This window comes from Anolis carolinensis, chromosome 5 (assembly GCF_035594765.1).
Source record: "Anolis carolinensis isolate JA03-04 chromosome 5, rAnoCar3.1.pri, whole genome shotgun sequence".
Classification (NCBI taxonomy): domain Eukaryota; kingdom Metazoa; phylum Chordata; class Lepidosauria; order Squamata; family Dactyloidae; genus Anolis; species Anolis carolinensis.
In genome coordinates, this window is record NC_085845.1 from 167,351,583 (window position 1) to 167,378,966 (window position 27,384).

The 27,384-nt window shown below is 40.0% G+C and overlaps 1 protein-coding gene across 2 annotated transcripts; it reads left to right on the forward strand.

The window, feature by feature from the left end:
* Positions 1 to 10,623: 10,623 nt before the first annotated feature.
* Positions 10,624 to 23,917, forward strand: LOC100551807 (matrix Gla protein). Of its 2 annotated transcripts, XM_003221077.4 has the most exons (5): positions 10,624 to 10,753; positions 17,024 to 17,165; positions 19,016 to 19,051; positions 22,862 to 22,943; positions 23,538 to 23,917. In XM_003221077.4, the coding sequence occupies exons 2-5, from the start codon at positions 17,105 to 17,107 to the stop codon at positions 23,674 to 23,676; spliced, it is 318 nt and encodes a 105-aa protein (XP_003221125.1). In that variant the 5' UTR covers positions 10,624 to 10,753; positions 17,024 to 17,104; the 3' UTR covers positions 23,677 to 23,917. The 2 variants fall into 2 exon arrangements, with proteins under 2 accessions (XP_003221125.1, XP_062838934.1); XM_062982864.1 differs by lacking the exon at positions 10,624 to 10,753 and having other exon boundaries at positions 16,897 to 17,165.
* Positions 23,918 to 27,384: the final 3,467 nt, after the last annotated feature.

Here is a 27,384-nt window from a genome sequence, read left to right on the forward strand (position 1 = left end):
TCCCATGTGATCTGGATAGCCAGTAATCAACTGATACTTCCACATTGTCCTGATTCTGGTACATTTCTCCCTTTCTCTGTTTTCACCAATATTAACCTGGAAACCTAAGTTGCAAGATACTGCTGCTCACTGATCAATCTGTAGTTCTAGCAAGGTTTATCCATTAAGTCATCTATATTGTTAACAAGAGCTGCCCCGAAGTGGACTCAGGGTGGTTAACAGTGTTGGCAACAATTCAATGCTCTTGATAAAAAACAAAAAAACTTTAAATAGTCCTGTGATGAGCTGAACAGCTGGTTCCACAGCCATGTCTTTAGCTGTTTCCTAAAGGTCAGGAGGGAGGGGGCCAAACTGATCTCACTCAGGAGGGAGTTCCACAGCCGTGGGCCACCACTGAGAAGGCTCTGCCCCTTGGCCCCACCAGTCACACCTGTGAAGCTGGTGGGGCTGAGAAGCAGGACCTTCCCAGAAGATCTTAATCTATGAACTGGTTTCATAGAAGGAGATACGTTTGGACAGGTAAGTTGGGCCAGAGCCATTTAAGGCTTTATAGGCTAAAGATAGCACTTTGAATCATGCTCGGTAGCTTATAGGCATCCCAGAGTAGCAAACTAAAACTCTCTGGCAGAGGATTCAAAGTACTTCAACAACTATCAGTGCCAAGATTCCATTGGGTACAGTCATGATAGTTAAAGTGGAATCCAAATGTTACAACATTGCATTCTTTGCCTACTATTTTCTAGCCTGGTAATTGTGCATTGCAGCCAATGAAAGAAGACGTTGGCTATGATTGCTTTAGTGAAAATGGCACAGAATATCAGGAACTTCAAGTTTCTTGATTCAAATAGTGTGTTGATCAGTAATAGCTGGTGGCTTCCAGTGGGATGATTAATCCATTCTGAGTTTTAAAAGGATATCTAAGTGCTCTTCCACACATAACCCAGAATATCAAGGCAGATAATCCACAATATCTGCTTTGAACTGTGTTATGAGTCAACACTGCCATAAATACAGTTCAATGTGGATTTTTTACAGTTGTGTAGAAGGGGCCTAAAACATTGAGCCTACATTGGGATTATGATTCAGCACCTTGGACAGCACATTCTAACAGGGATCCAGCATCTGTCTCACTTGCATTGGAGTCAACTGCCCATTACCACTTGTTTATCCTTGCATGCAATATAGGCATTTTGTCTTTTCTGGTAGTTTCCTTTCCAACAAGACCAGAAAAATAGTTAAGGGTTTATTTACACTTTTTTTCATCTTCATTGGGAAAAGAGGGGGTGGGTGAAGCTGGAGAAGAAAAGTGCTCACATTTGGATGACAAATTATGAACAAACCAAGCAGCAAAGCCCCAGCTCAGGGATAACCAACTGTGAGAGGCTGGTGGGGATGCATTAGCCCTCTAGGAGCCATTGGAGAGCTGCACCACTCCGTGGTACAGTAGAGTCTCACTTATCCAACACTCGCTTATCCAGCATTCTGGATTATCCAATGCATTTTTCTAGACAATGTTTTCAATACATCATGATATTTTGGTACTAAATTCGTAAATACAGTAATTACTACATAGCATTACCATGAACTGAACTACTTTTTCTGTCAAATTTGTTGTATAACATGATGTTTTGGTGCTTAATTTATAAAATCATAACCTAATTTGATGTTTAATAGGCTTTTCCTTAATCCCTCCTTATTATCCAACATATTCGCTTATCCAACGTTTTGCCGGCCCGTTTATGTTGGATAAGTGAGACTCTACTGTACTTGCACTCATAAACAAAAAAAATCAAAATCAAAAGGAAATGACCCCGACACCCATTTCCCCTTGATCTCAAGGGGAAACAGGGGCATTTTCACCATGTTTTGGGGCCTTGTTTTCTGACTCATCTGCGGAATAGCATTCAGTACTAAAGAAGTGACTGTGGACCACCAAGCTCCTCTAGAAATGAAAAACCAGGATGACTAGAAATTATTTTTAACCAGTTGTGGTAGAGGGATGACACAGGACTCATGTGAAAACTGTTGCTGTGAATCTCTTTTCATTTAATGGAAATAAATAATTGAAGCTACTGTTGAAAAATGTCCTATGGCACATTGGAACTAGGGATTGCATTACAGCATAAATTTTCATAAAGGTGGAGCAGGTGGTGGTGGTGTTTTTCAAAGAGTATCTGGTTATGCTGTATAAAGTGTTCATGCATTTGAATATCCTCAAGGCCTTTGGCTAATATTTACTTCAGATTTACTGTAGTGAATATCAACTATTATGTAGTTCTGTATAGAAATATATACTTAGCTGAATGGTATGCTTCATGGCATAGGAATTTTTTTCTTTTCCACATTCGTATTAATTGCAGAATCATTTGACTGCATTTTATATTTTCCCTATCCATTTTAATGTGTTGGGGAAAGGGAAGAGACAACTAAAGAAATGTGTGCATGCATGTGCATGTATTCAGACCAGCTAGCTCTAGGGATTATTAGAAAAGGGAATTGCCAATAATCACGTCACTCCACCTTGTCTTCTAAACTTTCAACCTACAGAGAGATGGAAATGAATTACCCTAAAGGACTTTAAATATTGCATTCATTCCTCATCATTATCATCTCTTCAAGACATAAATACTTGCTTTCCTGTCTGAACATGTTTCAGGCTTGTATTTCTGGTTAGAAAAAAAATAACTCAAAACTATTTCAGGTAGTTAGATTGGCAGTTATCCCATTCAGTGCTAGCTCCTCTATCTTAAGATGCATGGTACCTTATACTGCGCAACCTATTTCCAAATAAACAGGTTAATACCAAAACCAAGCCTGAACTCTCACTAAAATCCAAAGTGATTACATTGAAAGTTATGTACTTTGGACACAACATGAGACAACATGACTCACTGGAAAATATGGCAATGCTTGTTAAAGTTAAAGTCAGCAGTGCAGGTGGATTGACTCAATCAAGGAAGTCACAGTCTTGAATTTCTTAAACCTGGAAAAGGCTGTTAATAACAGCATCTGCTGGAGATCCTGTCATTTATAGGGTAGCAGTTAATCAAAGTCAATTTGATAGCACATAAGAATAACAAGGAGAATAGAATCATAGAATAGTTGGAAGAGACCTTGTGAGACATCCAGTCCAACCCCCTGCCAAGAAGCAGGAAAATCGCATTCAAAGCACCCCTGACAGATGGCCATCCGGCCTGTTTAAAAGCCTCCAAAGAAAGAGCCTCCACCACACTCAGAGGCAGAGAGTTTCACTGCTGAGCAGCTCTCATAGTTAGAAAATTCTTCCTAATGTTCAGGTGGAATCTCCTTTTCTGTAGTTTGAAGTCATTGTTCCGCATCCTAGTCTCCAGGGCAGCAGAAAACAAGTTTGGTCCCTCCTATACCTAAATGTACCTAAATGTCATTGAATTAATGGGATTTGCTTATATGTTACTTTACCATTCAAACCGATCAAATGGGACTGCTCTGGTTGAGACTAATAGGATTCCAGCCATGGATTCTATGTATAAGGGGATCACACGTCTTGGTTAACTTGTTTTTTCCATGTCAGGAGCAACTTGAGAAGCTGCAAGTTGCTTCTGGTGTGAGAGAATTGGCAGTCTGCAAGGATGTTGCCCAGGGGATGTCCAGATGTTTTTTGATGTTTTTACCATCCTTGTGGGAGGCTTCTCTCATGTCCCTTACATGGAGCTGGAGCTGATAGAGGGAGCTCATCTGCACTCTCCCTGGATTGGATTCAAACCGGCAATCTTCAGGTCAGCAACCCAACCTTCAAGACATCAGTCCTGCCAGCACAAGGGTTTAACCCACTGTGCCACCGGGGACTCCTGGTTAACTGAGAGCAGTCCTTTGCTTGGTGTACACTCCAGAAGGACTGTCAAGTCCAAGTCTTAAAAAAAGAAACATAAGAAGAGAAAGTAGGGACTTATATGATAATTAAAAGTGAATATCTGGAAAAAGTCTGACATAGTCAGAGATCTCATATGGTGAGATGATATATTTCTGTTTGAAATACACTTGCCTTCCAAATGTACACTTATTCATATATATTAGCATGTACAGAATATATGGAAAGATATGGTCCCTTTCATTCTCTTTTTGAGTGATGCATTTCCTCTCTTTTGGCAACTCATTGGTCCTTGGCTACCCTACCTTGATTTGATCTGGAATACAGGATAAGAAGAATGTGCATTGGAAAACAGTTTAATGAAATAAGATACATTATACAAGGTAGATTACATTGTTATGTTAGCAAGCAAGTTTGATAGCAATATTTCTTATAGGCCAAATATGAACCTGGGAGATGTGTGTTTTATTATAGCAGACTATGCTCAACTCCACACAAAAATATATGAGAACTGTCTATCTTTGGCATTTTCGTCTAAGGCAGGCAGTACAACTTTCTCTCTGCCAAAGATGAAAGAGGGTTGTTTACCAGAATAGTAAAGGGTGCAGTCCAAATAATGTCTTATCACACTTCAAGTCTGGACAGAAAAGTTAACTGGATACAGATCACATCTAGCTGTAGAGAATGAGTCATCTCCGGACAAGAAGCAAAGAGACGGGAGAGGGCCTAGAAAAATGAGGAGGACTTCTGATTCATCATACTTCAATGACTTTTAAAATAACATTTGGCTTATTTTTCTTGTACTTACAAGGATTTGATTAGTTATATGGGCCACTTGTTAGTTCACCTGCCAATTATTAAAAAACAGAAACCCCTTATCCTCTTTTCAATTCCTTCCTTTCTTTCCAGACTGTAGGAGTAATCGCTTGATTAGTCTGGAGGAATGCAATAAAGCAGTCACTGAGTGGAAGCTAAGTAAAGAGATCCCAGTTGCACAATTTCCATCTGGATGGCTGAGTCCATCTTGTGATTGTCTCAACCTATGTTTGGTCAGAACACAGAAGTCACAAGACATGGCTGCACTGCAGATACGGCTTGTTAGCTTGGCTGTGCTGCAGATATGGTTCATCAGCCTGCTGTTGCTGGATGTTTTTTTTTCTTCCAATGTATACATCATATTTTCTTTTGTTCATTTGTAACAGGATCCTGTAGATATGTACTGTATTAATGTGGCCTCCAACAACCTGATGCCAGCCACATGGAACTGGACTATAATTCCTGTCACTCGTAGCAGCATGGTAATTGGCAATACTAGCTGGCAATAATGTAGCCCAATAAATGGGGAATATACTCTATTGGGGAAGGCTACATCAAAATATTTGGGGATCATAAACTTGTTTCTGAGGATATATATATAGAGAGAGCTGGTTTTATGTCATTGTCGTAAGACCTTCCTTCCCTATCTATCTATCTATCTATCTATCTATCTATCTATCTATCTATCTATCTATCTATCTATCTTTCTATCTATCTTGAGCAATGATAAAAGTCATAATTTGTTTTTATATGTTGGGTTGTCAATTTTCATTATTATGGGTGTACTGTTGTTGTGTTCGGGAATTTAACATCTGCCTTACATGTCTGGAATCCACCCTGAGTCCCTCTGAGGAGATAGGGTGGAATATAAATAAAGTTTATTATTTATTATCTATCTATCTATCTATCTATCTATCTATCTATCTATCTATCTATTGACTTTGTTGCTGTTGTTATTTGTCATTAACTTGCCTTCAAGCTATGGTGAACCCATGAATGAAACAGCTCCAAGAACTCTGGTCATCAGCTGCCCATATCACATCTTGCAAACCCAGAATCATGGCCTCTTTGATTTAATCAACCCACCTCTATACAGACTCCTTTTTGGCTCCCTTAACAAACACTGAAGTATTTTCCAATAAATCAAATCATCTCATGATATCTCCAAAGTACAATAATCTTAGTTTAGTCATCTTGGCTTTGAACGATAACTTAGCTTTGCTCTCCAAGATCAGAATCCTGTTGGTATCTTATGCAAGAGTTAGCTGCACTAAGCATGCAGTGTTAGGTTAGTTGGTTTTTCTGATATACACAACAGTTCTATATAGCTGAATGCAATAGAAGTGTTCTATGTGTGAAATTGTTGCACATAAAATAGAGCTATATGGATGGGCATTGCAAAATTGTATTGTATTGGAAACAAATGTGTATGGTTGTAGCATTGGCTTCCAATGCACATTGTGCTATACTGTTATCCAGTTTAAGGGAAGTGGATTGTAACTCAGCTGTGGGATATTTATAGCACATTGAAGTGACATAGTTTTGACCTGAGACAACTGGTAATAAGTCCTTTTTTTGCCCTTTTTATGTGACTGACTTTCAAATAGAGTGTTATCATGCCCTCTGTTCATCTTTTCTAAAGCTAATTGCATCCAGTTCCTCCAATCTTTCAACATAGGGCCTACTGTTTTCCAACTCCTGTGCATCCATCATAAAGTGTGGTGGCATAGACATCAAGGTTCAGATGCCCAGATATGGCCTAATTAATACAGTACAAAAGAGGAACTGTTATTTTTTGTGACTTGGAAAATGCGGTTCCACTAAAGCAGCCTAAAATCACATCAGTCTTTTTGAAACTATTTGTCAACTATAACTCAAGATAATTTTGCCATGTATTACAGCCAAACCAACTGCTCTTTCCAACTCTGTCAATTCTACTGCTTTGGAATTTATTTTATTGCCTAAAGGTAAAACTTTGCAGTTATCTCAGTTAAAATTTATTTTGTTAGTTTCTTTAGTGCTCTATCGTATTATGGTCATCTTGAATTGATTTCCATTTTTCTGAGATGTTCTGAAGCCTTTCAGTTTTGTGTCATCTACAGATTTGATAAGGATTCTATAAACTAGTTCATCTATACCAGCCATGGGCAAACTTCGGCCCTCCAGGTGTTTTGGACTTCAACTCCCACAATTCCTAACAGCCTACCGGCGAGTTGAAGTCCAAAACACCTGGAGAGCTGAAGTTTGTCTACGCCTGATCTAAACCTTTGATTACACTGTGGAAGAGGTCCTCTTCCACAGTGTAATCAAAGATATAGATCAGGCATGGGCAAACTAAGGCCCAGGGGCTGAATGTGGCCCTCTGGGCACTTACCGCAGCCCCTCCTCATTTTCCCTGTCCTCTTGGCATAAGGACACAGCAGCCTGACACATTGTTATGCCAAAAAGACAGGGAAGGAAGGCACGCAGCAGCTGAGAGCCCTCTTGTGATACCTCAGGTACCTTTGGCCCCTGACCCTGTGGCTATTGCTGACCAGGACGAAGAAGACTGATTTTCTTCTAAGTCAGCAAGATTCAACTCCTTTCCAGATGCCTTCTATTGACATTGCTGAGCCAGCACCAATTAAGGATGCCCTTGAAACAGTGCAGGCTCTCCCAGATTCTCTGGACAGGTTAGCATTTGATCGCAGGGCCTTTTTGAAAACAGAGAGATCGCAGAGACAAAGCTTGAGGAGAAGCGCCAGATTAGCGGAGCGTGGTGACTATGGCTAAGCTTAGTTCTCTTGGGAAGAATTGGGGAGTCAGGCACCTGGTTTTGGGGAGCTTATGAACTGCAATAAAAGTATTGCGCTGTGAACTTTCCTTTGCGGTGTCAACGTTACTTCTCACTGAGAAACATCATTGTCTCTAGCTCATGCATCCCAAGCGATCTGATGGCGCGCTTACTCTTGAGTAGACCGGGTGCCGGTCTACCTTCTGCCCAAGTTTGGACTGCGTTTCAGCTCCAGTGTACCTAGCTCGTGCCTTGCGTTGAAATCTTGCTTTTGGACATTTACTCCAGAGAACTCATCTGTGCTACCTTGCTCCTTTCCCCCACTCAATCCTCAAATCGAGGTTGAGTGTGTTTTGGTTTCTGGACTTTGGACTTTAATATTGGAGATAAGAATTTCACTTATTGGACTAATTATGATCTTCTCTGAAGGTCAATTGCCTGCTCAACTTTTGTGCTTATTTTCTTTTGGAACTTTATTTGCTTCAATAAAGACATTATATTGTTATTGGCCTCTGTGTTGGTTTTCAGTGCTCTCGCTGCCCAGGGGTGTAACACCTCTGGAGTGCTTTCAGCCACTGCATGCCTTGCCCTCCTCCCAGCATAAAGTCGGTGTGAGTGGCCCTGTCCTTATGCCAAGAGGATGGCCTGAAGAAGGCATGTGATGGCTGAGAGCCCTCCGGAACACTCATCTGCCGCCTGTGGACAGCCCGAGGATCAGGAGAGGAGGATCAGAGCAGTCATCACATGTCCAGCCTTCCTACCAGTATAAGGATGTGGTGAGCAGCAGCCCCATCCTTATGACGGGAGGACAACCTGAGGATGACCCATTCCCTGCTCTGCCCAATCCTGGCCCTTCCCTCTCCTTGGCCCTCCCTTTCCTGGGTCTGCTCCACCTAGCATGTGCCTGGCCATCCTCCCTCCTGGCCTGGCCTGGTCCTTTTGGCAAGACTCACAATGCGGCCCCAAAGCAAAAAAGTTTGTCCGTGCCTGGTATAAATGAACTAGTTTATAGAATCCTTATCAAATCTATTTCATCATATTATCTGTAGGTACAACACCCCTGGCATAATTCCTCCCTGTCGCACCCCAGCCTTGATTCACCTTGCCCTAGCACACAAACTCCACAGCAGGTTTAAGTCTTTGTAGTTTATTAAAGAAAGATAGTAAAAAGTTCTTCAAAAGTAAAAGTAAAGCATACAAAAGTCAGTTACAAAAATAGTCTTGAGATATAAGTCCAGAGCTTACCAGGAATAAACAACATCCAAAGGAAACATGGCAAAATCCAAGAAACATAGATAAATGGCCTGCAATATAATCCAAAGCACAGCAGGGAAATTAGAGCTTGCTTCTCTCGTCGTGAGAAAGTTGCTTTGACAACCACTTTTCCCCAAAGTTTTGACAACTTCTTTTATCACATCACTCTTTGCAACACATGAAAACATTCCTTTGCCCTCTCACCTCCCCCCATCTGTTTGCAATCCTTACACTACGCCACACTCTCAATTCCAAACATTCAGCTCTATCTAAGGAGCCCATCCCATCAAGGCCAGTTTGCTCGTTAACTCGCTGAGATACATTAGTAAGCTGGGAATCTTCCAACCTCCCATCCTCCCTTCTCAAGTCAGTGTGCACCTGGCTGGCTTCACTGGGTTCAGGGTCATCAACTCCAACCTTGCCTGTGGGAAACTGAACTTGTACTCTCTGTTCCTCATCTTCCAAAGTTACAGGCCTTTTGGGGAGATTCTGAGCCTGAATCTCTCTTCCCTCATCAGAATCAAATCTAGATTCCAGCTGAGTCACAACACTCCCATACCATTGCTTCCATATCTACAGTGGCAAATGCAGCTCAAGTTTGGCCCTTAAATAGGCAGGATATGTCAATTAGTGGAGATACCAATAAATAAGGTTGAGTTTGAGGCTTTTAATGGTGCACCACATGTTATCTTTGCAGGAATGTGGTTCCAATCATACATTTGGCAAGAAAACAGGAAAGCAGAAACTGGGAACACTGGCTGGGGATAATATGGAAAAAGGTCTATTGCTGGAAATGCTTCTCATAAGCTGAATCAGACATTCAGCTTGCACAGGTTCACATAAGTTGATGGGGTCAACCAATGTTCTGAGGTGCAAAGTCTTCTGAACTGGCTCCAAGCCATGATTATTCTCAGCTTCCCATTGGAAAAGGTGCCAGTTCATATTTGACTAGGACACCTCCAGTATAGCTGCACCCACTCAGTAGGATAGAAAAATACTGTCTGGATTTTCCTCTTACAAAAGGAAACATGATGGTAATGAACTGAGTCAAGCATTTCAATATTTGTTATATTGACTAAACACACACAAGGGAGATCTTAAACACTGTTTATTAAGCTATAAACTGTTAGACAGAAAATAGACCCCCAAATACTCAATAACCCATTGAGGCAGGCTGTCCTCTATTACACATGGGGATCTAGCTCTCTGCAGCTGTTGAGACAGATAATGTTTTTAATGCTATTTAGATGGGCAGCACAATTGTTGCATTTGTCATGCCTTGCCCATATGTAATGGCTTGCTCTTCTTGTGTAATGGATTTCTTTAAACATTCATTCATCTGCAATTGATTTAGAAGCCAATTCCCCTCGCTGCCAAACACCCACTCAGTTCAAATATGTTGTTTTGTGCTCTTTAAATTCATCTTAAGCATTCCTGTTTTGTGGAAGAAGTGAAGAGTGGGTTCAGGAAGGAAGCTGAAGAGGCAAGCACTTTTTGCTTTTTTCCCTGCATCTGGAGGAGTGCAAGTCAAACAGTATGGTTTTAAAGGACTACTGTATTTATCTATGAGGCCTTGCTTAGATGTATGCTCTTGTCTCTGCATATCTGTGGCACAAGGCCTGAGTGCTGGAGGAGGGAATGGAGTAGGAAAAGAGAAAATCAGGCATCAAAAGAGCTCCTATTCAAAAGAGCTTTCCAATACCTTCATCTAACCACCCCCCTTTACTTGGTGAATGCTTTAGGTACAGTCACACTGCCCCCAAGATGTGGTTTTGACCCTATTAGCCACTGGCGTCCGTCCCTCCTTACTCCCCCCATCTCCCGGTTCAATTTCCTGAGGTTTCTGACTTCCTGAGTGAGGGAAGGGGAAGGAGATATTTAGAAAGGAGGTGGGAAACTGGAGGCGGAGGATCCATGAGAAATGGGAGGGGTCTCTTGATCATAAATATAAAGGTCCCACCTTTGCCCCTGAAAAGTATAGGAATATTGAGAGGAGGACAGCACCTCTTACTGCAACATCAGAGAAGCCCTCTGGGAAACTGAAGAAAACACAGCCCATTAGTGTGAGTATGCAGGGGACTTAATAATGTCTGGGCAGCTGGGTGTTACAAATGCCAGGAAACATCAGATGAAGTATCAGCCATATGATAGGAACTAGTTCTGCAATGTCAGCTCTGTAGGACTTGCCTTTTCAGCCCTTACTACCTTTACCTAAATGCAGAGAGGTTTACTGAATATTGCTGTAGTGGGATTGTGAGATATACAAAATAGTGAACACAGAGATTTAAATAATATCATATATATCAGGCATGGGCAAACTTGGGCCCTCCGGGTGTTTTGGACTTCAACTCCCACAATTCCTAACAGCCGGTAGGCTGTTAGGAATTGTGAGAGTTGAAGTCCAAAACACCCGGAGGGTCCAAGTTTGCCCATGCCTGATATATAGACTATATGTGTGCATTTGATATCTGTTTTGGATTCTTTACTTTTAAACAATCGATCTACGTTTTTGGCTTCAACATTAGATGATGAAGAATTTGCAACTTGTACAGACTTAAACTAATCTATCATAAGAATAAGCAGAACTTGAAACAGTTGTACTTTTTTGAATTACAAGTGAACATGCTGAGTGGGGGTTTCTGGGACTTGTGTCCAAAAAGTAACTTTCTAAAGCCTGTGAAAATAGATCTTGTCTCTTTTCCAAGGAGAATAAAATATTTTTTCTTTCTCTTTCACACACACAAACATAGGCCACATCTACACTGCCATAGCATGCATTATATGGTCATTGTAGACCAGTGGTTCCCAACCTTTGGGCCTCCCAGTGTTTTGGACTTTGGCTCCCACAGTTCCTAACAGCTGGTGAGCTGACAGGGATTTCTGGGAGTTGAAGTCCAAAACACCTGGAGGCCCAAAGGTTGGGAACCATTGTTGTAGACACATGTAATGCAACTAGACTTCACTATATGTATCTATCTACACCAGGCATGGGCAAACTTTGGCCCTCCAGATGTTTTGGACTTCAACTCCCACCATTCTTAACAGCCTACTGGCTGTTAGGAATTGTGGGAGTTGAAGTCCAAAACACCTGGAGGGCCAAAGTTTGCCCATGCCTATTCTACACTGACCATATAATGCAGTTTCAAATGACATTATATGACAGTATAGATGGGACCACAAATGGATGTTCTATTTGAGAATGATCTTTCTTTACACCCACACACACACCATAGTAATAACAAATTCATAACACATTCTTGTACTTAGTGGATGAAATTGTTGCTTGCTACTGCTTTCCATTAATTCTGGGTTAAACTTTAAAACAGCATTACTTTTTTGGGAGGGCAATGTGGTGAAGGAAAGATATCAATGGTAAACAGGGAGCTACATGTTTCCAGATGTTGTCAACAAATGCCTACAATTCAGCTAGTTGTCCATTGTACTTCACTGAAATGCTGACACAAATTTGGATGGATCAAAATCAGGTATTTCACTGCAACTGTATTGCCTTAACAAAATCTTCAGCAACCTCTAATTTATTTGCCTTTGAAATTTGGAAGGCATTTTGCATGTAAGTTGTTTAGAATATTATGATAGTGTTTCACAGCCCATTCACACTTCTGTAATGTTGGCAGTTAGCATAGTGACAGATGTAACAAATAAAAAAAAAAGATGGATAATATCGCCAAACCACTTGCAAAGCATTGAAACCTTCCTGGACATACATTAAGGGATGTACAGGTCACAGTTCTTGAACCAGGATATTACAAAAGAAGCCTAGGCAGAGAATAACTAAACTGATTTATATACACAAATTCTAATTCATTAGCAGAGGTATGGACAAAGACAGTGGCTTCATGGCAGCCTACTATATTAATACAAGACTCCTCAGTACTGAACATATAACAAAATGAATGTTCAGAGTCTTAAACTCAGGAAAAGTTTGGGGTTTTTTTTTTTTGCAACCAGGTATATTGCTTCCACACATCAACATTAATGGCCACTGTAACGATCTGAAAAACCTGTATCATCTTATGCAGTCCTTTGAAAAAATAGAAAGAGGGGTGTTATTTGTATATTTCTAGATACTATTACATTATATCTTACTCCCACAACTGTATAAATGTGTGTTGTCGAAGACTTTCATGGCCAGAATCATTGGGTTGCTTTAAGCTTTTCAGGCTGTATGGCCATGTTCCAGAAGCATTCTCTCCTGAGGTTTTGCCCACATCTGTGGCAGCCATCCTTAGAGGTTGTGAGGAATCATATCTCACAATCTTTGAGGATGCCTGCCACAGATGTGGGCGAAACCTCAGGAGAGGATGCTTCTAGAACATGGCCATACATCCCGAAAAACTCACAGCAACCTGTATAAATGTGCTTTATAACTGAGGCCTTAAAACTGCATCTGAAGAAGTGAAGCCCCTTCTGCACTGCCATATAATTCAGATTATATAATGCGGATTATCTGATTTGATAATCTGGATTACATGGCAGTATAGAAGGGACTTGAGTTGACGTCCATGAAAGCTCATACTAAAATAAAATACAGCCTCCAAGGTGCTGCAACATTTTTTATTCCCCTCCTTTCCTGTTTTTCAAGGAGGAAAAAGTTAGCCACTGGAGCAGGTGGCAGGTGAAGATTAGAGCAAGTACCTGGAAAGTGAAGAGAGCTCTACTGTTTTTGTGTGACCGTGGTCTTTCCACGGCTTGCTTGCTTGCTAGGCCTCCTGTTCCAAACCTCCCTCTCCAGTCTTGTGTTCTTTCTCCATCTCTTTCGCCTCTCAGTCGTCTGGCAGTGCCAAGGCTCACAGACGCCAGAGTGACTGTGATATACTGAAAGCTCATAAAATCCACATTTGGTTTAAATGTGAGCTCTGTGGAACATAAACAAGTCCTGAACAAGGCAAGTGAATATCTTTTTAAAGGAGCCAATTAAAAAATAATCCAGGAGAAGCTGGGGAACAAGGAGAGAAAGGGAAGCTGGTGGAAGAAGCTGGAGGCAAGAATTCAGGGGTTTCATGTGGATGGTGCAACGCCTGCTTCTGCCTGACTCTCCTGAGTGAAGGCACAAATCTGAGACAGAAGCTTTAAAAAAAAGAAAAAGAAAAGATGAGGCTGGTGAGATGACAGAAAGCAAAAAATCTTTCCCTGAGGAAAGAAGGCCTCTGTTGTGCATTAGGGAAAGCTACTGCTCATAAACATTTTTTTTACCCTCACATGATCACAAAACTTGGAAGAGGGCTAGGAGTTTGGAAGGAACTATTTCCTGGCACTCCAAATTCCAGCAAGATTTGGCCATGGCTCTCTTCAAAAGGCATGCATAAGGGAGTAGTAGGTCCCTGACTAATTTTGGTACTTTCCAGATTGCCCTTTGTTTCAACATGGCACTGCTTGCTATTTCTTTGCCAGTCACTTTCTGACAAAGGACCCTTACTCTGAAATGTCTTAGGACCATATAAATCTAAAAATAAAGAAAACATACATACGTAATTGGCCTCATGAGTCAAACAGACTGGAGACCCAGGCACAATTTGGCTGGGCTCATGGGTTAGCAAAACATCTCAGACCACAGTTTTGGACTGAACTGTGGCTCAGAATGGCCCAGAGCAGGCACTGAGTTCAATTCTGAATGTGGTTTTACAAGTGGTTTTATTGTAGCCACAAACTGCATCGATTCAAAATATTTTGGTAGTTGTCTGGTTATAGATGAATGTCTACATATTTCTCTGTTCCCAACTTCTAGGAATTTGGGATGTTAAGTACCAGGATTGTTCATGTGAAAGAAGTGCTGCTTTCCAACTCCATATTTTATTACCATGTGGAAAATGGTTGGTACGGCTTAAGAATCCCTTGTTTGCAAATCTGAAAGGCTCCAAAATCAAAAATTGTTCCCATGAGTGTTGAGATTGTGACCCCTTTTGCTTTCTGATGGTTCAGTATACACAAGCTTTGTTTTATGCACATTTTAAAAAAAATATTGCATACAAAATCACCTTTAGCTTATGTGTATAAGATATGTATAAAACATACATGAATGTTGTGTTTAGATTTGTATCACATCTCCAGGCTATATCATTATGCATGTACAGTAGAGTCTCACTTATCTAACGTTCTGGATTATCCAACGCATTTTTGTAGTCAATGTTTTCAATAAATCGTGATATTTTGGTGCTAAATTCGTAAATACAGTAATTACTACATAGCATTATTTTGTATTGAACTCCTTTTTCTGTCAAATTTGTTGTATAACATGATGTTTGAGTGCTTAATTTGTAAAATCATAAGATAATTTGACGTTTAATAGGCTTTTCCTTAATACCTCCTTATTATCCAACATATTTGCTTATCCAATGTTCTGCTGGCCCATTTATGTTGGATAAGTGAGACTCTACTGTATATGCAAATACAGGCTTTCCAAGATCCAAAACACTTCTGATCCCAAGCATTTTGGATAAGGAATACTCAACCTCTAATTGTTTTCCATGCCTGTATTTCCATGCCTGCTTCTCTAACAAATTAAGGTCACGGTTCTGTACACAGAGATTTATATGCTGAGATTAAGTTACATATTACTCAAATTGAAATTAATAGAAGCAAAGCAGGATTGGGAACCAGTCTTCCCCAATCGCCCCACAGCCAATGCAGAAGAATCCCAGCATTCTTCCCTATTGGCTGTGCCAGCACATCTGCAGAGACTTGCAGCCCAACAATTTCTGTAGGATTGCATGATTCCCTCCTTTGCATTAAAACATGCTTGATTTAATCCAGATTCAGTTCATTTTGGAGGGAATAAATTCACTGGAATCATCTCAGTTGGCCTGCTGAAGAATGATCTACTAATGCAACAAAGAACAGATTTGTTTATGTGGTTGTACATTATATTACTATTGTACTGTAATGAGGTTTTGGTAATGCTATGTCTATGGCACTCCAAGCTCTGAAAAATTGTTGAAATTTAGCTCTTTGGTTTAAATCTATTATCACAAAAGAAAAAAAACCACAACTTGAGTTCCTGACAAAGGGTTGTTTTTTCATTTTCCTGGATATGGTTAAAATATGATGAAAACTCATTGGCCAAGTATTTTTATTAATGTTTGAGAATCTGGAGCCAATATATGCAAAGCGCCTAACATGTTGCCCTTCAGATATGTTGGAATACAGGCCCATCTCTCTTCTAGTAGTCATAATGGTTGAGGGCAATAGAAGGTGTAGATCAACAATACTGTATTAGCTCCTTTAATTTTATGTCTAATGATCATTTCTGTATTAATCTAGATTTCAATACAGTTCCTAAAAGTGGACCTGCAGTTCAGCAGAAGGTGGGGAGAGGAGAACAATTATGTACTGAGCTGGACATCCTTGTTTCAACTAGATTTAGTTATCCAGACCAAGATAGATGTGAAATAGCAGTTCCATTTAAATATTTGCTTATATATATATATAGATAGATAGATAGAGAGAGAGAGGGGGGGGGGGGAGAGGGAGAGAGAGAGAGAGAGATCTAGATAGATGGATGGACAGAATACAAATCCCATGTCTGTCTGTCTGCCCGTCTATCTTAGTGAACACTGCCAGTCATGAGGGATGATGGGAATTGCAGCCCAGCCATACCTAGAGGACTGCATGTTCCCCTGGCCTGCCTGAACCCCTTCCACACAGCTGAATAAAATCCCACATTATCTGCTTTGAACTGGAATATATGGCAGTGTGGACTCAGCCCAGTTCAAAGTAGATAATATGGGATTTTCTGCCTTGTTATTCTGGATTATATGGTTGTGTGGAAGGGTCCTGAGAGGAAAGCTAAAACCGAGAGTTATTTTATGGTGGAGTACAGAATTTTACAATAGGCTGAACAGACCAATGAGTTTGGGACGTATATGAAGAGAAGTCAAAACTGTGCAAGGGAAATTGTATACTGAGGAATGTATCTTGAGAGAAAGTTGAGGCACCACAACACTAGATCTGGCAGTGTGGTGGAAAGGGAAGGAAAATTGGAAGATGAATTAGAAAATGGAACACTTCTCTTTAGGAGAAAGCGTAATCCCTTGTCCTAGGCCTTGGCTAATGTCTTGAATTCCACCCCCGGAGTCTAACATTTCTGAGTAGGCAGAGTTAACATCTCACCTCCTCTTGAACTGTGGAGTCCAGAAAGGGAGGGGAAGGAAGCATGCCCACTCCTACCAGAGGCTGGTTAAACCCACTCATCCAGGGTTTTCTCTCACAGTCTCCTTAGAGGGCAAGTGCCAGGCTGTCCCTACCTTCGTCTGATGCCCTCACCTTCCAGCTGCAGGCAGCTTTCTTAACTAACACTCTACTACTAAACTTTGCAGCTTGCCTAAGAGACTTCAGCTGCCCTTGGTGGAAACAGAGACCAGGACAAACAAAGAAAGAGGGAAAGAGAAAGAAACACAATGCGGACCCTCATCATTCTTGCACTCCTGGCTGTCCTGATGATGGCAGCGTTCTGCTATGGTAGGTGATATAGTAGTTATTTGTGTTTATAACCTATTCTTCTCACACAATGTGGCCATACCCTTCTCTGCCATGTACATCAACTATGCTATCCTTTTGGTAATATTCTAGTCCAATCCCTGTGCTCAGATTGAACTCTCTGGCTAGACCTTTATATGTTTTATGTCTAACCTAAGGCTTTTTGCTTATATTCCTTCACAACCCAGTGTTACCTTAATTCAAAACACAAGAGATAGATGAATGTAGGTCAACTGTTTTACCAGAAGATATTGCAGTTTACAAATATACCGTTGCCTTGTAAAAATTCTGGGGCAAGTGTTAAGGTGTCATGTTTTCTTTATGGGAGTTGCTCTCTGAGCTTTCATTGCTAACCTGCTGAATAGTTTAAGGAGAAGGGATTATCTGAGGACTTTTCATCTGTTGTTGCTCCATGGCCGTTGGTAAAAACAACTTTTTTCCTGTTCAGAAATCCCAACCTTTCTTTTTGAGGTTTTGGAGACTGTCAAGTGAAAGTTTACGGGAGTGATGTGGAAATGTAGAAAAAGTGACTCTTCTGAGCTAAGAAACAGTTTCTTTGAAATCAAGCTGCTCATTGCTGATTTCCTCACCTGCAATTTTTGAGGCATATTCTGCTATACTGATGGTCTTCCTAAGTGTTCTTATTGTTCTGGAGTGGAGCCTCCGGTGGCCTAGGGGATAAAAGCCTTGTGACTTGAAGGTTGGGTTGCTGACCTGAAGGCTGCCAGGTTCGAATCCCACCCGGGGAGAGCGCGGATTAGCTCCCTCTGTCAGCTCCAGCTCCATGCGGGGACATGAGAGAAGCCTCCCACAAGGATGGTACAACATCAAAACATCCAGGCGTCCCTTGGGCGTCCTTGCAGATGGCCAATTCTTTCACTCCAGAAGCAACTCCGGTTGCTCCTGACATGAAAAAAAAATTGTTCTGGAGATCTCTTTAGTGCCCAACAGACAATAGTTTCCTCTCTTTTTGTGATGGGATGCCATAATTGACAGCAGTTACTTTGCTGTTTCTTTTGAAAACTGCAACTTCCAAAATCCCTTACTTAGCATTTTCAGTTTGGCTTTTGGGAACTATAATAATAATAATAATAATAATAATAATAATAATAATAATAATAATAATAAACCTTGTAAAGTTCCAATACAGACTAATTTTAGAGAATTCTGCATAGTGAGCAGATTGTGATCTCGGATTAGAAAGGGAAAATCTCAGGAAATATTAAAGCCATAGGGGAATAGAGAAAAATGGCCACCTATACTTATGCACACTTCTAGATTCCATTGGCTTCTGCAACAAAACAAAATCATGTGTTCACGCCTCTGAAAACAGTAAGATTTAAAATAACTGTGACTACCATCATGAAAGTGCAAAAGTTCTTCTGAAACCAATCTATGTCATAATCACAAGATCATAATTGCCTCTGTCTGTTTTCCCGTTTGACTGATGCACATGTTTAACAGTTCGATACTGTAATAAGAACCATTCGTGTAAATAGCTCTTCAAAGGAACTGAGCCATGCATGAAAGGGCGCTATAAATTGAAATATATCAGAATGAGACCTTCATAGCTAAGAATAAGATTGACAAGGAGCATCTGAATAAGAGTGTTGGAAAGGTTACTTTTTTGTTCTAAAATGCACAAAAAGTACCATTTCCAGAGCTCTTCATCTGACTGATCACCTCTGGATGCTGAATTTTAGATGTGATCTTTGGATACAGACTTTTGGCCTGACAGAACAAGATCATACTGACACTTGTTACTTTCTTACTTCTTTTTGTTGTATTAATGATGACCTAACAAATTACATTGTTTTCTGTTTCTCTTACAGAGTCCCATGAGAGTATTGAATCACATGAATTAACAAGTAAGAAACAATGCAATATGCTGTCTGACTTACTAAGATGCTTAAAATTCTCCTTATCTCTTGTCCAAGGGAACCCACAATATTCTGCCATGCCACTTCATAAGCCTCAGTTCTTTTTGTGAACTTGAATCCTCAACCAGCTGAGGCAATAAAAAGCAGATCCAGGGAAAGTGATATTATTAGAATATGTCTCCCAGGATCCAGATGCCAGCAAGGCCAGTAGCTGTGCTGGCTAGAGGATACTGGGAGCTTTAGTCCAAAGAAACACGTTTTCCAGGTTCTGATAAAAACTGTTCCCATGGCCCATTTGTCTTTAGCCAATACATTCAGTTTCTGGCTTTTTGCTTTCTATTTGGCATGGCTTATCATCAGGTTTCAGTCTAAGAGTCAGATATTTGCAGCCTACAACCTTGAAGCATCTGTACAAAACTGATAAAAGGCTTGGCCCTTTAGTTTGGAAAAAACTGCTGTAAGAGAATAAGGTAAGAACCATTCAAGCCACTGTCAACAAGAGTGGGAGAAGTAGGAGAACACAAGGGAGGTGACTCTATGGATAAATAGTTGATGTTGCCCAAAAAGGAACTTTCCAACCTCTGTTGGGATTCACTTCCAAGATAGGATTTGGCCATCAGTAGGAGAGAAGGGAGAGTTGCTTCACTGTAAAGACTGTAAAGTAACTCAGGGAGGAGTCCTATGCTAGCAGGACTGCTGACCTGAAGGTTGAGTTGCTGACCTGAAGGTTGCCAGTTCGAATCTGGGGAGAGTGCAGATGAGCTTCCTCTGTCAGCTCCAGTTCCCCATTCGGGGACATGAGAGAAGCCTCCCATAAGGATGGTAAAACATCAAAACATCCAGGCGTCCCCTGGGCAACGCCCTTGTAGACAGCCAATTTCTTACACCAGAAGTGACTTGCAGTTTCTCAAGTTGCTCCTGGCATGAAAAAAAAAAGGAATTCTGGGGGACAAAAAGAAAAGCAGCAAACCAGAAGCTGAGCCATTATGATATTCAAAACTTTGTGATACATTGAAAGTAGCATTGATGAAAGATGCCTGAAAGAACTCTGGGATAAAACATAAAACACAATCTTGCCATTCCATTTCGGATGTCTGAGCGAATACGCTCATCTTCCTTTAAACATGTAGGGTTAAACATTTGGTATTTCCAGATGTGTCAGCGTTGGACTAAAGTTTTCAGAAAACTTTCTTAAATCCTTATTCTGGAAGGCAGGAATTTAGAGGAGCGACAGGATATGTAGGAAGGCAGCAGGGCCATTAAGGAAAAGATAGTATCAGCAGGGTTTCTAAATACCTTGCAGGCACCAGATCTTGTCTGATCATGGGAATTTAAGTAGGGTCATGTCTGGTTGGTATATAACTTAGAAAGGAGATTACTACAAAATACTAAGTGCTTTAGGGTACATCCAAAAGAAGGCAATGGCAAATTTGAATAAACCTTGTCAATAAAATGTGATAAGATTGCTATGAATTGGAGATTACTTGGAGGCACATAATAAAAATATTAGCAGGCACGCCTGTTCTGACTCTTGCATAATACTCTTATTTATAACTGCCAGGACTTTCTTTGTATCTACTTTGTCTCGTATTTCTGTTTTTTATGTAATAAAGAAGCCGAAAACTAAGAAAAAGGAAACAAAATGAAATGCTTTCATCCATTCTTAATTGGCGAGTGGCCTACTTGTGAGTTTTTACTCACCAGCAGTTTAAGATGAATAAAGTAGGGCATGATCACCAAAATACCCTTCCCCAAACATGATTATCAGAGCTAGTATAAAACATTTGAAGGCAACAGGTGGGTAACTGTTTTTCTTTCTGCGGTATTGGAGGGAGTTCATGAATGTGCTAAATACCAGAAATATTTCAATAAGTCACGAAACTCAGAGAAAAAAAAACAAGAACCAAATAAACCACATACTGGAGACACTGAGTTCTTGAAAAAGCAAAAACATAACACTTCTGTGTCTCTTGCCCAAATGAAAATTGATACAAATGTAAATTAAATGAAAGGAAAGGCTGAGACTTGAAGAAAAATATTTTGACCACAGAAAGTAATTGAAAAAAACTGTTTTTAAGTCTATGGCCTACAAGATTCTAGGATAGTATAATTCAATAAATGATGTAGCCACAATTGTGTCATATTAATTCACATCAGCTCAAAGAAAGGAATCTATGGACCACATGTGACATTTCTAAGCTATTTCTGATTGAAATCTACAAAGTAGTAGAAGGTATAGCATTCCTGAAGTTATTGCATTGCAGCTCTCAGAAGCCCAATAGTCCATGGTGAGGATGATGGGAAATTTCCTCCTTCCCACTCCAGAAATCTCCAACTCTTGGAATAGAGAGGAACATGAGCCTTTGCTTGAATATTGATATAATTTATTTATTAATTTATAAGATTCCAGGCAAGCTTGAAAAAAATAGTGTTTTGCACTATGCCTGTAAGGATGACCAGAATCCAATCATAGGAGCTGAAGTGCAACAATAACTTTTCCAAACTGTAGAATCAAGACCTGGCGCATTCTGAACTATAGCATTCCTATTCTTTTTCTTAAGATGATGAAAGCTGTTGTGGCAATTGGCAATAGCTTTCTATTGTGAACTGACCCCGTGCTTTTGTCTCACTTGAAACATAGAAGTGGTTGGTGACAGTGAATAGTTTTGTTTATTGGTTTACCTCCCAGATTGCCCTCTACATTACTTTCACCTATGTAAGGGCTGATGGCTTCCATGACAGTGGGGCCGTGAATCTGTTTTGGTTTTCAGCCCGAACTTGAAAGGATCTGCTCAAAGTAATAAAAAGTATTGAGTCTATTTTGTGAGTAAAAGTCAACACCCTGAATAGTTCCTTTAAAGTTGAAAGTCCAGAGAAGCTTCACTTCCCTGCTGACAACCTCTTGTCAACCACACCTATATATTACCCTGAAAATGCTTGATAACAGTAAGGGGGTTGATGCAATAGCTAGAGACAGAATCCTTGCTGCTGCCTCATCTGCCAGCAATGGACATGTTGTTGGCCCTGTCACTTGCATACCCATATGATGGTGCATAGGGCTCCTGAAGGGCAGCCTGTGTGCATGTAGCTACACATATGTAGACTTTTTTCTACAGATGCCTATGTCAATGCCACAATGCCCATGTTAACAGCATCTCTCAGTCAGAAATCCTAGACTTCTTGGAGAACTCCGCCACTAGATCCCATTATGCTTTAATCACAGTGATGGGGTTTGATGTGATGGGGAACCATTCCACATATCATGCAGACAAGAAGATTCTAGGATTTATAGTCCAAAAAGTAGATTTTATAAGCTCTGGTCAATGCAAAGACCAAGCTCAGAAACATGCCTAGTAGTATAAGTGATGTTGGGTCAAGGGCAACACTGTGGTCAAAACATGAAAGTTTATTTACATAGTTAAGGAGCAGTAAGATTATAGAGGCATTTATGTAGATCTGGTTGTGTTTGGCTACCATGAGATCAGGATACTAGGCAAGATAGACCTTTGTATGATTCAGCATGGCTCTCCTAATAATCTCATGTAACAGACTTTATACTACGTTTGCTGCTTCTGCTGTCATTTGGAAGCACATATAGAAAAGCAGGGAAGGAAAGGGGCATGAGTGTTACTCCATTAAATGCAAAAGGACACTAATGTACAGAGAAGTCTAATGGTGTTGGCTAGCATGACTGTGAAGAGCAATCAAGTGATAGAAACTAATGTAGTGATATTTTGTTTGCATAAATCTATTGACTAACAGGTTAACTAAGTAGTAATTACAGCTATTTCTTTCTAGGTCCTTTCATTAACAGAAGACATGCCAGCATTTTCATGAGAACTCCACCTGAGAACAGGAGGAATCCTTATCTGTATGAAAGGTATTTCTTCTTTGTGTTGCAAATGTTTAGTTTGTTATTATGGATGAGTGGGAATAAGGGCTACTCCTCTTTTACTAGTTCATCATCTGTCTCTAATTTCAAAAACTATACACCTTTTAAATTACATGGTCATAATCTTGACACAACCCTAAAAACTCATTTTCTCCAACCTCTGAGGCTGCATTTCTCTTCCAATGATTAAATATGTCCCTAAATTGCAGGTAAGCAATCCAATTAAGATTGTTGCTTTCCTTAAAAAGGATATTTCTTGATTTAAACTTCCAAAGACTCTGTGCATAGTTAGCATATTCTTCCTGAACTATCATGAGTCTGGGTACTGGAAAACAGTCAGGATGAGGATGATCCAGTATTCCTTAGAGAAAACATTTGTGTCAAATAGCTGCCAGATATTTAAAGAAAAATCCCAAATTCCCACTTTGCAAAGATTTTACACATATACTGCATAAACAAAACACAAAACCATTTACTTAATGCATTTCTTGGACAGAGACAGAAATGTTCAACAAGAAACAAATTATAAGTATTGCCTTTCTCCCCTCCCTGCTTCTCTTTTCCTCCTGCTTGCATGGACAGGATCAGAGGCCGTAACAAGAGCACCCAGGAGCGTCAGAGGGAGGCCTGTGAAGATTACTATCCCTGTGACACTTATGCTCTGCGCTATGGCTATGCCGCTGCCTACAAGCGCTTCTTTGGGCAAAGAAGGGGCAAGTAAAAAAGGATCAGGAGTCTCCATTCCCAGTGCCTGGCGCCTGGAATCTTCATCTACAGAGAGAGTGATATCTCTGAAATGTATTGTTGCTTGTTAACTGTATGTTATTCCACCTGCTTCTTCATTCTTCTGTAACCAATGAGTCCTAATATTATTTCAGTTTGCACAATGCTGATGTAGTGGTGGCTGAGCGGGGAAGGATGTGGGTTTTTATTACAAAATAAATGGCTGGTTTGATACTGTTTCTTCATAACTCCAGAGTTTTCTTTTGGGTCACTCCCAGACTTGTTCATATACATACACATACCTTCTAAAAAAAATCTCTTTGATTTCAGTGGGGCTTCTCTAAATATGGCTGTGTCAGGATACAACTCCATGAACTATATGGACTTTTATTTGTCAGTTGTCTGGTCCATATAGGTGGTCTGGCAAGGTGTTAAAATAGCAATGACAAGTTCAAATGGTGGACAAGTAGCTTATGAAGCAATATGACTAACGGCCCTTCTACACAGCCATATAACCCAGAATATCAAGGCAGAAAATCCCACAATATTTACTTTGAACTGAGTTTTCTGAGTCCACACTGCCTTATATTCCAGTTCAAAGCAGATAATGTGGGATTACATTCAGCTGTATGGAAGGGGCCTTAGATGTTGGATAAAGTCACATTTTCATTGGAGTGGAACAATGGCACTGCACATTACTTATCACTGCATGCATACTATAAAATAGTAATTGGATAAGTATTTGGGTATTCATACACAGGCTATCTTACAAAGTTATGCAAGTGTTGAAAGATGGAGGGGAATAGACCACACATTCAGTCTATGTACTTCTGAGAACACAAGATTGTTTTTCATTATTGTATCATCCAGTTACCCATAATTCCTGATTTCTGTTAGTCTTTCAAGCTCATCTCCCAGTCTAGATGAAGAACACTGAAATATAATTTTGTGAAGTTTGCAGGCTCTCAAAAGTATATTATTTTAAATTTGGCTAATAATGCTACTGGCAATATTAATACTACCATATTACTATTACTGATGGAGCCCCCTCTGGCACAGTGGGTTAAACCCTTGTACTGGCAGGACTGCTGACTGAAAGATCGGCAATTCAAATCTGGGGAGTGGGATGAGCTCCCACCTGTCAGCTCTAGCTCCCCATGTGAAGACATGAGAGAAGCCTTCCACTGGCAACATCCTTGCAGGTGGCCAATTCTCTCACACAGTTTCTCAAGTCACCCCTGACACGAAAAAACAAAACAAAACTATTACTGATGACACCTTCAAAGGAGCTTAACACACACTTCTCATCTGCTACCCTTGCCATGATTCTCTGAGAAAGGTTAGGATGATAGTGTATTAAGTTAAAATTACCTAGTGATTCAAGGCAAGATCAACTCATGTCTTTCTAGTTCTAATCTAATAGTGCAGAATATAGAATCTCAGAAAACTCATGCTTTTGGGTGTCTAATATATCAGAGGGGCGTTCATTCAAATACAAATTGTTTTTCCTCAGAGGGACATTCCAATCACCCATATATGGGAAAGGTCTCTCTAAACCACATTTTTTAAACATAAACTTAGGCTTTGTCTACACCAGTGGTTCTCAACCTGTGGGTCCCCAGGTGATTTGGCCTACAACTCCCACAAATCCCAGCCAGTTTACTACCTGTTGGGGTTTCTGGGAGTTGAAGGCCAAAACATCTGGGGACCCACAGGTTGAGAACTGCTGTTTTACACTGATTAAAAATATCATATTCACTTGATCCTTGTACTGTGAGCCGCCCCGAGTCCCTTTGGGGAGATGGGGCGGGATATAAGAATAAATTTATTATTATTATTATTATTATTATTATTATTATTATTATTGATCCACAATGATTTGCTTGCAGTGTGTTTTATTGGGCTTTTATCTGTTTCAAAAAAAAAACTTTGCAGTAGTATTTTACTTTGAGTGTATAAAGAAAATTGGGATTTTTAGGCATATGGCAGTTTTCCATGTGGCACTGCTTCATTGTGACATTGGGAAAAAAGTTAGAAGTAAGTGGAACGGGTTGGTGAGAGTTGACCATTCCTGCCAGGAAGTGCTTCTTTCCTCTGTTGATTTTTTTCAAAAAAGGTTTGTGTGTGCAGATACATGAATATCAGTATAACAGCATTAGCACACCTCCACATAACAGAAAACACATTTATTTGCATGCATAATGGAAAAAAATAAACAACTGATCATCAATGTCCATGTGGCTAATAATAATAATAATAATAATAATAATAATAATAATAATAATAATAATAATACAATAGGTTGGAAATGCGAACTTCCTCCTTATAGTAAGATGTGCAACATTAACAGGGTCATAGCAGGCTCAATGCAGATAAGAAAAAAGTGGTGCCAAACAGATTTTTTAAAAGCAGTGTAAACAAACTTAAGTTCATTGATGGTATTGCAGAACTTTATTAAACAGAAAATTGTCAGCATCTCTGTGATAACCATACATTATCAGAACATTATGCTTGAGCCCTCAAAATTTGACAGGGTTGTTTTGCTTTCTGGCCAAGTGGCAGTACTAAATGTCAAACCAAAAATTCCAAATGAGAAGTAGAAAAAGACCAAGTTCCAACTTATCAAATTGTGGAAGAAGCCTCAAGGTTGATTTTTGTTGTTGTTGTCTAAGTTGCAGTCTCCAGTTTCAAGTAAAAAAGTAAAAAAAAAAATACAAATTAGGACTTCTTTTGGAATACAGGTAGTTCCTGAGTTGCAAACATCTGACTTATATCTGACGCATAGTTCAAAATTTAGGGTTAGACAACAGGAAGTGAGTGAAATGTACCCATCGGAAGGGAAATTCACTCCTCAAAGAATTATCCTGGGGAAAATGTGTCTTCACTGAAGCTTGATCACTAATCCTGGCTTCCACAACAAGCCAAAATTTTCAAAATCCAATTATCACCGAGACAGAAAGTGAAGTGAAATCTTTTGAAAAGGGGTGCAGATGGCAAAACAAACACCACAGGGGTGTTAATCTTTCCCTATGCTATCCAAATCTATCTATCTATTTATATTTGGCTGGAATTACACTTTAAAAACATACCTATTTCAACTTACATACAAATCCAATTTAAGAACAAACCTACAGAACCTATCTTGTTCATAACTTGGGGACTGCCTGTATTAAGCATGGACTATAGCATCATCAGATACACTTCTGCAAGCCCTTATAAAGATTAGCTTGACTATTCACTAAATAGATCACTAAATCTAAGTCCACCGAGTGCTTATCTCTGAAATGATGGTCAAAAATTCAGATTAATCATGACATTCATAGTCATTATTAGGCTTAGACCAGCAAACCGAAGGCCCTTTATAATGTCCCATTGGAATGAACTGAAACTGGGCTATTATCATATGTACTCATGTATAAGTCAACCATATATATATGGGGGGGGGGGGGGCAGGTATGGGGACAGAATTGTGAATTTTGATATGATATGTGGATAAGTTGGGGATCATTTCACAGAGGGGGGAAGGCAATGTTGCCCCAGAGAGCTGACTTATCCCTGGCTGCTGCTATCCAGTAATTCAAAAAGGACAGAAATGAGGCAGAGAGACTAGAAGAAGTCAGTGCTGCTTTTAGGCTCTTCTGGAATGGACTAAGCTCTTAACTTTCATTACTCTATTCAGAGAAGGGGATGAGTTAAAATCAGAATT

Excerpts from the sequence above, each read along its gene's own strand:
- LOC100551807 (XM_003221077.4), top strand. The coding sequence starts at position 17,105 with ATGCGGACCCTCATCATTCTTGCACTCCTGGCTGTCCTGATGATGGCA. Across the intron at positions 19,052-22,861 it reads TGAATCACATGAATTAACAA|GTCCTTTCATTAACAGAAGA; the intron begins GTAAGAAACAAT and ends ATTTCTTTCTAG. Across the intron at positions 22,944-23,537 it reads AATCCTTATCTGTATGAAAG|GATCAGAGGCCGTAACAAGA; the intron begins GTATTTCTTCTT and ends TTGCATGGACAG.